Consider the following 11,482-nt stretch of genomic DNA (forward strand, 5'->3'; position numbering starts at 1 on the left):
TGCTTTTTTATATCATTTCCAGAGGCTCCTCACCATGTCTGACATTCTGCTGGAGTTCTGATCTTAACTTTGACTTGCTTTTATCAACTCCAATAAGTATATTTTTTTACATAGATGTCCCATTTCTAAACAAATCCATCTTGTTGTCAAGGAAACGCACATTAGCAGGAGACTGCAGTGATGCAATTTGCTCGGCTGTGGTTGGGTAATGGATGTAGAGCCAAGTCATCTTTGCATAAATCTAAATCAGATACACTATATACACCGTTTTTCTATTCTGATAAGAGCCGTTATCTTAACATTTTAGTTATATCCTGCTTAATTGCAAATGATACTTTATCTCCACCCAGATTGATTTATCCAGTTGATAACCGGTTTTGTACAACGATGGACACAGTTAAGGTTCTTTGTGTCAGATGCCTTTGAGATCTTAAAGCCACTGTGTCATGGAGTCTCTCACAAACTAGAAACCGTGCAAAATCTCATAACTGTAATTTTATTAAGATTTTCATAATTGAAAAAAAAAAAAAAATAGAAGCCCCAAGGCTGAAATTGTGTACAAAGCAAGAATGGAAATGCACTTTATTTTTTAGAAGAGCTACAGAAATTAATTTCCTCTTCCTCTAAATCCTCAAAAGCACGATTTAGAAGTGAAACTTAAACTTGGAGAGTAGCGACAAAAAAAAAACAAACTCATTGCAAATAATAATGCAGATCAACGTATTCGGCTTATTTAAAGTGATCTCACGTGCCGGCCCTCTGCTTGCAGCCACATCTTTGGATGTTTGACCAAAGAGCAAACAGCAGGATCAGCAGCAGGGCGGCACCAACGCCAGACAGAACGTACACCATCACTCTGAACGCTGGGGAAGGAGGAGAAAAGCTGCATTATGATGCAACCATCAACAACGTGCCGAGCGCTTTATCTGAAATATTTACCCTTGCTCAGTTTTCCACACTGGAGGTCATCCAGGTCGGCGTTTTCGTGGACCAGTTGAAGTGGGCCTACGGATACGAGCTGGACCTGACGGGATGCAGGAGCGGTCTGCCTCCTCTGTCGCTCCGCATCCGATGCTGCGGGGGTACAACACAGTTAAAGAAAAAAAAAAATACAGAAGAAAAATATATATGAAAGTCATACTTACAGATGATGGTACAACTCTGGGCACAGTCCTCGTCTTCTGTGCAGATTTCCACCCAACAGTAGAAGTACATCTAAAAAGAGCCGCATTCATTAGACATGTAGCATAAGCTTATTTCAGTAGCGTTATCTCTCTCTAAATATTCTTTAAAAGTGTATTTATATTTAGAGGGAATTAAATTATGCTTGTTCAGCAGCAATGCACCTCATTTATACTCTTAAAAATGTTATTTACACTTTAGTATTTTTAACATTTCTAAAAGAAATTGACGGTTTTCAACCAACATGACTAAGACTCACTTATTGCAGCCACAGACCGCTAGTCTGGGCTAGCAGCCATAGTTATATCATCAAAATATGGTGTCCGCACATCCTTAAAAAGCCTCAAATTCATGCCTCTAAAACTAAGGCCTTAAAATGTCTTAAATTCATACAACAGAGTTGGCCTTAAATATACCAATTACAGATCTTAAATCTTGTTGTGACAGGACTATTTAATCTCGTAGTTTTGCTTGCTGGTCTTTTCTCTCAAATGTTCGAGTAGCAAACAGACATCTTCACTGTGTTCTGGTGGCTGAGGCCTAACAACAACTAGCTGCTAAAATACCCTCAGTAACCTAACTAGCTGGCTTTTTTTGCATCCATTATGAGTTAGCTTTGATGACAATCATTGTTAGTTTATTTCTGTTGAAAAGCCATATGAGGCCAAACGCATTCTGTGCTTGATCAATCAAAAAGACCCCAAAAACTTTTAAGCTAGCCCATGTGGGGGTTAAGAGAGCCATATGCAGTGTGAGAAACAGACCCCAGAAATTTCAGGATCTGCTGTTTGATTGCAAAACCTCCCAATAATCCCCTGTATTGAATTAAATTTAATTTAAGGCAGCATCAAAAAGGTCTTATGGAGTCTTATAAAGGCTAACAGCATGCTAAAGCAGGTTTTAAAAATATCCAAAACCAAATGTAAAATTAGATAAGGGTACCTGTTCCACACTTGGTTTGCCAGTATCAGGGTCCAAGAAGGCAAAGGTCTTCACATCAAAGCGCCTGACCTGAGAGTAGGTGGTGGTCTTCCCCTGGTTGTCCACAGGGACAGAGCTCCTCATGGTGTCTAGAGGGTTAGGACATCTGTCCAGGGGAAAGGAAAAAAAACAAAACATTAACCATTCCACTTTGACGTTCCAGCATGACTGTCAGATTGACGCATTGTAGGCCCGACTAACCCATCGTGGAGGAGGGTCCACACAGAGTGCTTAGACAGGGGGTAGGCAAAGCAGTCTCGCACACGCAGCGAGAGTGTAGGGTCAGGGGACGGTGGGACGATGGAGATCTCCACATTCACCGTCTGACGCAGTGGAAGCTTTAGGGGAAGCCGGTCTTCTGGGATAAAGGTGGTAAAGGAAGAATCTAGAAGGGAACCAAAGTAGGTCAGGAATGGGTTTTGAGCAGCTGAAGCTGCAAAAAAAAAAAAAGAAACAGAGAAGATCCTGGTACCTGTTGCTAATCTCATCTGCACCCTCATGGCTCCCTGTGCCACTACAGCTGGTGGATTGGTCACGGTGTACAAAGACCTCAAGTCTTTTGCATGTATCAGGTCTGATTCGTCATATTCACACTCAACCTGCAGACTTAAAAAAACAACTCCAACATTTCATCAGCTCATTTATACCACCAGAAGAAAAGAAAAGGGTGAGCAATACCTGAAGGGTGAATGTCTTTTCCTTTTTTTGTTCTGCTCCTCCACTTCAACCTCATATATCACCAGATCGCCATCTTTCTAGAAGGAAAAGCAAATACTTTAGCCTCCACTTTAAATGTCAGTTTGGACATTTAAAGTGAGAAACTATTTGAAACTAAAACCAACATAAGTAGTGCCAAAATTTTAAAGAGGAAGGAACAGGGTGCATAGGAAAAGTCTGGCATTCAATGCCACAGAAGCACATTTGGCTGCAGTTGTAGCAGCCGGTCTGTTGGGTTGTCGAATAGCTTTAGACAAACTGGATAGAGAGAATCTGAGCGTCAGTTTTGTTAGATCTGGACTAAATGTTTAGGGTCATAGTTCATTTTTTTTCCTGGAGCCTCCACCAGATTTTCTTCCAGGACCATCCAGCATTTAAGCTCCATCCATCTTTTTGTCAACATATTGACGTTCTAACAGAGACATTGGAGTTTGCGGATGTCATGCGACTGTTGTCCATTATGACTGACGGGAGAAACGGTTTGAACTTCCTTCTTCTCCATCGTTGGAAATGAAACCAGGTTGAGACGTGACGGGTTACCCTCATCTTCGCGCCGCAGTCCATGACTCCCATCTTGAAGACGGCAGTATCTGAAGTTGAGATTGCAGGCAAACAGTGAGGCTGATCCTTGATCACGAGGCTGCTGGGGTCAATGGGTGGATATGTGTCCGTAGCCTTGACCGTGAACACAAAGTGTCCATCCAGAGAGCATGCTAAACAAACAAAAAAAGGCAACACAAGGAATTAGTTTGGTAAAATATTAAGGGGGTTTGTTTCTCTTTTGTACGCGCTACAATCTCTCACAGGTGAAATGTTCCTTTTACCATCAAGTCTGTAGTAGCAGGCGGGAGACTGGGCGTCGTAGCAGCATCCCAGTTTTTGGCAGGCACTGCTGGTGATGCTTTGGTGACCACAGTTTAAACGCAGGGACTCATCAGCATTGCATTCACCGAGGGAAGCTGGAGAAGAAGCTAATAACAATAACCAAGCATTCAATGTTATGATTTTCCACATTTTGAAACACTCAAAATTCCTTGACATACAATACCAATTATGTGACAGACTAACTCAAAGTGGGAGGAAGAAAAGAGCTGGGTGATTCCTAAGTACAACCAGTCCAGTTTGTCGGGGAAAATTGTTCGCTTAAACAGATTTGAGTGCGACAAGAAGAAAGTCATGTGGGAAGACTTTAACAGTATCCATTGGATCCTGTTGATGTTGAGGTCAGAGGTCACCCACACAACGTCGGCTGGGTTTTCTGACTGCTTCTCTTGATCAGAGGACAGCTGATGTTTACTCTGATCCATTGGTTCTCTCCTGTCAACTGGACCATCAGCGGGATCACCACTTTGTTGCCCTGCAGAGGGGAAAACGGTCAAACATGCAATGCACAGAGGTTTTGGATTATACTTTCTTTACATTCTTTTTTCTAATAAATTAAAGTATGACCTCTATCCTTGCGTAGCAGCTGTCATATCTGCTGAAAAACGAGAGGTTCTGGTTCTTCTCTTTACCCACCTTCACTCCACAGGATCTCCTAGAATTAACTAAAGGGACTGGAGTACCTGATACGTCTAAACAACAACAAAGTAAACGCAATTATGAGGGACTATTTCAAAGGGGAGGAGGGTGGATAAGAGATTAATTAGAAATAACTTTGAGGTATTTTAAACTAAATGACTGAAATGGGTAACAGCTGTGATCTTACCTCTGACATGCAGTTTATTCGTGACCAGCGGACCAAACACCGCTTTAATCCCACGGACTGAGCAGGTGACGGCAGGTAAAGCCAGCTGTGCGTTTTGCGCCCGCTTTTCCTTCCCCTGAAAGCTGGAGACGCAGCAACAGCCCTGCGCCATCAATATCAAAACCAAAGAAACCAGTCTGGCTTTCATGCAGTTGTAACTCATCTCCTTTTAATTTGTATTATTATTTGTCTTTCTTTCTTGACTCCAAGGTTCCCAGACCTTTGTGTGATTCTATAAGTGAAGGTCACGTGACTCGTGCTAATTAGCGTTAATTAGTCCAGCGCTTGTTTCTTCCTCAATCAGAGGAGCACAGAGCATCGTGTTTCCATTCTACCGACATTTATCTGATGAAGTTCAACCCATCACGATTAATTATTTTCATAATCAAAACTGTAAAATTATATACTGAATAAATAGCAGATACTGTTCCGAGGCCAAAAATGATATAGTGAAAGTGTCGCGGAACGTTTTAAACGGCGCACAAACCTGTTAGTTAAAAAAAATGGCTTGCCAACTACTAAGTGTTAAAACAGAAAACTAACACGTCTGTGAAAATGAAGAAAAGTAAAATAATAATAGTAATAATAATAATAATTTTTATTTGAATCAAAATTAGCAACGGTATTCTAAATCTAGCACATAGCACATGAAGATATAAAAATTAGCACGAAAATTAGAACATTTACAATACAAAGCAAAAAGATAACAAAGACACAAAGGATGGATATTTCAAAATCTGTCTTTCAGTTTCAAAAAAGCTTTTTTGAACAAGCTTCATGGCCCCAATTCAGCTCCATACAATGTCGTACTTTTTAAAGAAAACATTTAATTGCAATAAAATTCTTTATAGTTTGTCAGGTTTCTTAACTCTTTCGAGGTTTTAAAATATTTTACCAATTCAGCCTTGAGGTGAGACGTTTTGAGCTTTCATCCTTTTTTGATCATTAGCCAATATATATAAAGTCATTATTTCAGTGAAACTGACAACAATTAACCACAGGACAATGAATGACAATGAAGTGTAGAACTTACATTTTATTACCTTTTTCATCCAAACTATTAATGACAATAGTAACAATATCTTTTCTTAGAGTTGCATCCATTTTTTGATTTGTAGCAATTTAACAAAACTACTTTGAACCATATTGAACTGTACAGTACAGATAAATTAAACTGTAATTAGTATACAGTCTCGCACAGATGTTGGAAAATTAAACATCCTCAAAAACTCAGCATGTTTATGGACTCACTTTTTCATTCACAGTAGTTTTTGTACAAAGTTAATATTATTTTTGAATCATTTTCTCATAAAGTGTTCAACAGATATTTGAAGAACATATCTGTTATTCAATGATAATTAAAGAAGAAGAAGAAGAACAAGCAAGAAAACTTCCAGTCAGGTCACGAGTTACCAGATGGTGTGATGACGTAAGCGCTGTGTCATCCGTGAACGTTCTTCTGTGACGATTCCAGGCTTTAGCATTGACCACAGGCAACAGGAGAAGTTTCACACGGCTCCTGAACATGGCTCTAAATCGGAACCATTCGCAAAACGGCGGAGTTTTGATCAATAACGGAGAAAGGTGCGTGTTTTATGGGGTTTCTTCTGGGTTTATGTAATAAAGTAAGCAGCTGTCGTGTCGTCACGAAGCTTGTTTACATCTCTTTAGGTGGAGCTAGCTCACGGGATAACATTAGCAAAGCTAGCCTGCTTAGCAGTTGCGCTTTCTTTTAACACCCCGAATTTCTGACTTAACCTTTACATTTTTAACAATATACCGAAAATGTAATGCTGTCTCTTTTTTTGTTACCCCTACGTTTTTGTGAAATTTAGTTTTGCTTTTGGCTAACTCATTTCGTTAGCCCCGTCTGTCATAACAGGAAGTAATGGCTGCTTTTCTCATGTTGACACTTTGCTACAGCAATAATCTCATCACGCACCAATTTGACGCAACCTCGGGTTACAAACAGCAAATATCGAATATCGAAAATACCGAAGTTACCTAAAATGTCACAGAGCTTTGGCCTTTTATATTTATTTACATCATCTTTAAAATTACTCAAAGCACTTAACTGCAATGAGAAGTTGACCCAATGACTACCATAGACTTTACCATAATGAAACCAAAACTCCACATTCTTTGAAAGGAATATAAATTGACACTTATTTACTTATAATCTCAATGTGTTAAAACAACAACAACAAAAAGAAACTGCACTGAAGTATACAGCCCTGACTTTTATCTAACTGTTATGCTAAAAAGTTGCATCAATGTACATCTTGTTGGAAGATGTGATTACAGTCCAGTTTAGGCTAATTTCTGACTAATTAGCTGGTGCATCTCTAGAGATTAGCTTAGTCTAATAATATTCTAGAATACATTATATATGGCAAAGATGTCATATTGTTTTCTACAACGCCAATGATTCATAGTAAGGATATTCACTGTGTTTGACAGTTTTTGTTGTTGTTTGGTCAATTTTTTTTAACCTTTTATCTCTTCATTGTCCTGTCAGTGTCTTAAGACAATGTAAGAATGTGGAGCTGTCATTCAGCGACTTCTCTTGCAAGACTGATCTGCTGAAAGGGACCAAGAAAGGCACCATTTATCTAACTCCATACAGGGTAACTCACTTTTCCACAGTTAACATGCTCAGGATGCTGCTGTGATCCTCATGTTTTTCACACAATTTTTATTTGTATTCACCTTCTCAGCTGATGTTCGTGTCCAGCAACAACAAGGACTGCTTAGGCTCAGCCATGTTCCCCTACTATCTGATGAAAGGCTGCAGCATTGAGCAACCAGTGTTTGGCGCCAACTACATCAAAGGCACCGTGTCGGCTGAGCCTGGTGGTGAGTGTCCTTTTTAGCAGATTGGAAACCAATGATAAATTGGGTGATTATTGTAATTAAGAGCTACTCTAATCGAAACTGTTTATTCAGGCGGCTGGGAAGGTCAGGCTCATTTCAAGATGTCATTTCCCAGCGGAGGAGCCATTGAAGTGGGGCAGCATCTTTTCAAACTGGCCACAAATGGTTTGTATACACATTTTTGTTATTTTTTTTTTAGTTGTTTTATTCCATATTGGATGATATTAAGCTCATAAATAAAAAGCACACACTGTTTCCTTTACCTTTAAAGCCTAGTTTGTTTTTGTGTTGTAGCATCCCGTGCTGGTCCGGCCCAGAATGGGGCTCCTGCCTATGGTTACCCCTCACCCGGAATGGTGAATGGGTACGGTCCGCCTCCACCTGCGCCTACCGGCTATCCTTACCCGCCCCCTCCCCAGCAGAATGGATTCTACCAGGGTCCTCCCCCTCCCACTGCTCCTGGCAATATGGGCTACCCCTATCCAACGGCAGCAGCAGGTACAGCTTTGAGTCAAAATGACTTTTTCTTTTACTTTCGAATTGTGTAAACACTGTACAAAATGGGTTAAGATGTTTCTAAATGCTTTTTATCGAAAATGTAGTAATATAAGTGGTGGGCACGCTTCCCGTTACCATGGTCAAGGTGGAGGAAGTTTTTTGTTTTGCAAACATTTAGCGCAGTTAGCTTTTGTTACACAGTAAACAGTTTAAAATCTTTTAACTGAAGCTTTTCTGGGGTAAATTGTGCAAAACTAGCAACAGAATTTGCCATTCTAAAAAAAACAATAAAATTGAAGCACAAACCATACCGGTACATGTCCTGTAACAAATTTGACATGGTTGGAATCAATGTAGTTAAATTTAGTGCTTTAGCATTAGCTTCTGCTACGTAACATATTGGTATAGCGCTTTAGCGGAACTGAGGTTTATGGTTGGTGCTTTAGGGTTGCTAAAGCTAACTTTTCAGTTGGCTGTCCCTACCACTGAATTTAACAATATTTCTGACTTTTTTATGTCAACCTGATCTGTTGTGGCTTGATAAGATATTCACACTATTTGAACCTTTTCACATTTTGTGAGGTTACAACAACAAACTTCTACGCATTTTAATGGGGCTCCTATGTAGTAGACTCCTGCAAGGTAGCACACAAAATGGAATGAAAATGGCACATAAAATGATAATTATTTGTGATAAATTTATTTTTTTAAATTAAATATCAACTAATTTAGTGATAGATTAATTGCTAACTGGGGCATACAAACTCAAAAACATTTGCTGAAAGAAAATCAGATCAGTTATCAGCCCTAATGTGTATAAAAAATAAACCTTTGTCCAAACCTACTTAAGTAGCATAGATTTAGCTTTACCTGCCTCAAATTCTGAAAAACTCATATTAAGCACATTTTGCTGTCCAATTATTAATCAGTTAATCCAAAAAAATAGTCAGCAGATTGGCCAAGCAGAAATGGCTGAGCTTTTCACACGTTGATGTAAGGAATATGTTTTTTAGCTGCAGATGCATCCTTTGCTACAAATGATCAAGCATTCACTAAAGGGTTTTATTTTCCTATTTACAACAAAGGACTTGAATTATTTGTTTATTTGCATATTTTAATGTATTTTATTACAGCATGAAAAGGGCTTAAGCAAAAAAATCAGCAATTTTTTAATGAGATAAATTGATTAATCGTCAGAACAATCGATTAATTGCTAATTTAAATAATCGTTAGTTGCAGCCATTGATAGTCTTGTCATATTTGTGTGCTGTACAATCTAGGTCTCACAATTGTACACATCTTTTTCTTTTTTTTTTTTTCCTTTCCATTGACCTTGTCTTAGGAATGTACCCATCTGGATTTGACTACATGGCCCCGCCCCCTCCTTACCCTGGGCCACCTCAGAACTGGGCTCCACCCCCTCAGAACTGGACCGCCCCCCCACCTCCTGCAGGTTTATTGGTCTCTCTCTCTCTCTAGCTCTCTCTGTTTTAAGCCTGTGCCACTGCACCTGTCAGATCTCATCTGTCTTTTTCAAGATGAATCATTTTGGAAAAAAAAATAATAAAAAGAAGGGCTGCTAGTGTCTCATGTGTTGAACATCATAATTACAAAGGTTAAACAATCCTCACATGCAGAGCTCTCAGCAAACGCTTCCCTCCCGCGCTCATATGCAAGGACCCACTGTTCCAAGGTGACACGTCCTTTCGCTTTGACTGGACGTTCAGTCGGACGTTTCCCGTCCTGTTCCTTGGGGACTGCGGCTTGATTCCGTCTGGAGGATTTTCCAGAGCTGTCATTTAAGATTCATGTGACTAACCGTGCGCTCCCCGCGTACAGTGGTTTGAGCTGTAGCGTCTGCACCCTGAGCGCGTTCTGCGTTCACGACTGTCAGCATTAATCTCCTTGTCTCTGTCACGTCTTGTTTCGTGCACAGGTAACTCGAAGGCGGCCGAAGCGGCAGGCAGCGCGTATTATAATCCCAGCAATCCGCATGCCGTCTACATGCCCGCGGTAAGCTTCCGTAGCTGCACGGACGTCGTCAGCCGTCTTTGTTTTAGGGACGCCACTGAACTGTGTTTTTTTTTGTTATGTCCACCACAGGAGCGGCCTCCACCGTACGCACCTTACCCAAACTCCCCCGACAAGAAGAAAGACTGAACACCTTGACGGCACTCCTACTGCTTCCCCAAATTAGATTCAGATGCGAGTGAAGTTGATGGAAAAACTGCTTGGTTGATTAAAAACTGAAGGCTACTGGCACAATCGGTGATCTCTCAGCCACAGCGTAACTGTGTCTTTGATATTCTGTCATTATAAAACCGACCATCTTAACTTTTACTTACTTTCTCAGATAGGAAATGTGTTATTTTCTTAATAATTCCCAAACACCAAAACAGCTGTTTTATAGAATGTAAAATAAAACATACAAACGAAACATTTTCTGCTGATTTGATTGCGGTTCCTGAAGAAAATTCCACAACAAAAACACTCTTTTTACAGCATCACAGCAAATATTCAGTTTTTCTTTCTTTCTTTTTGTGTGTGTATTAATATATAGCAAATATCAACAACTTAATCTATTATGAATGTGTCCTTTGTATTCATTTAAATAAGATAAAATAGCTTAATTTTCAGCTCTTCTCATAATGTCATGTTTCTTTGAGAGGGTTTAAGTTGATAAAAAGCAGTGCAATGTTTGGGCTGAAGAGAATTCTTAAATATTTCATATGTGTGTGCAGTCTCTGACATCCAAGCTAACACCAGAACTCCAGTAATTACACTAGTGCAGGGCTACAGAGCCTAGTTCAAGGCTGATGAGTGATTGCTGCTGTTGATTCTTATGAATGCAAAGCTTTTGTTGCAGGTTGAGTGTTATGGGGCCAGCAGGCTATATTATCTTCCTTAGTGTGCAACAGTTACAGTTTGTTTGATGGATTATTTGCACACAGATGTAGTAAGTAGATACTTTACCCAATTTAATCAAATGTCTGTATTTTAATACCTTTTTGCAGTTCTCTTTCTTTCTGCTGAATTTTGTTCCAATTAAAATCTAATAAATGAATCATTTATTAAAGCTGACGTTTTAATGTTTTTTGTTTTTTATTCTTACACCATCTTGATTTTAAAACATTTTGAGTTTTTGAACATCTTTCAGAATACTTGCATTTTTGTTACCCTCTGCTTTTCTTTTTGGCTGTTGTATTTTAAGTATGAACCTGCAGCCCTTAGGTCTTTTGCAACCTGTAATATATTTTCTTCCAGTATTCCCACAGCATGATGGCGCCACCATCATGGAGTTATGTTTTTTTTGCATAAAGTCCTAAAAGTAGGAATCTAAACAATTAATTGACATGATTAATTTCCGATTAATACTGTATTAGATTTAAATTAGTTTAAATCGATTAACTATTAAAAGTTCGCTTAGGCCTTTTTCTAGTGTTGTAGTTTGGCCGCCATCCAGCAGAGGGCGCCGTTTAAACG

General features: G+C 39.5%; 2 protein-coding genes across 4 annotated transcripts; one reads left to right on the forward strand and one right to left on the reverse strand.

The window, feature by feature from the left end:
- Positions 1-476: 476 nt before the first annotated feature.
- Positions 477-4,936, reverse strand: LOC103143646 (zona pellucida sperm-binding protein 4-like). Of its 3 annotated transcripts, none has more exons than XM_007560265.2 (12): positions 4,589-4,936; positions 4,399-4,454; positions 4,120-4,237; positions 3,705-3,851; positions 3,421-3,593; positions 2,842-2,918; positions 2,636-2,769; positions 2,365-2,548; positions 2,125-2,269; positions 1,146-1,215; positions 940-1,074; positions 477-863 (listed from the first exon to the last, which is right to left on the reverse strand). In XM_007560265.2, exons 1-12 carry the CDS (start codon positions 4,788-4,790, stop codon positions 745-747), a joined length of 1,560 nt encoding a protein of 519 aa, XP_007560327.1. In that variant the 5' UTR covers positions 4,791-4,936; the 3' UTR covers positions 477-744. The 3 variants fall into 3 exon arrangements, with proteins under 3 accessions (XP_007560327.1, XP_007560326.1, XP_007560325.1); XM_007560264.2 differs by having other exon boundaries at positions 3,705-3,839; positions 4,330-4,454; XM_007560263.2 differs by having other exon boundaries at positions 4,330-4,454; positions 4,589-4,933.
- A 1,129-nt stretch (positions 4,937-6,065) lies between these two features.
- Positions 6,066-10,977, forward strand: LOC103143648 (WW domain-binding protein 2-like). The gene is made up of 8 exons (XM_007560266.2): positions 6,066-6,211; positions 7,146-7,254; positions 7,345-7,483; positions 7,574-7,666; positions 7,796-7,999; positions 9,342-9,452; positions 9,936-10,012; positions 10,103-10,977. Exons 1-8 carry the CDS (start codon positions 6,153-6,155, stop codon positions 10,157-10,159), a joined length of 849 nt encoding a protein of 282 aa, XP_007560328.1. The 5' UTR covers positions 6,066-6,152; the 3' UTR covers positions 10,160-10,977.
- The last annotated feature ends 505 nt before the right edge of the window (positions 10,978-11,482 follow it).

The sequence above is a fragment of the Poecilia formosa genome, unplaced genomic scaffold, assembly GCF_000485575.1.
Source record: "Poecilia formosa unplaced genomic scaffold, Poecilia_formosa-5.1.2 Scaffold114, whole genome shotgun sequence".
Classification (NCBI taxonomy): domain Eukaryota; kingdom Metazoa; phylum Chordata; class Actinopteri; order Cyprinodontiformes; family Poeciliidae; genus Poecilia; species Poecilia formosa.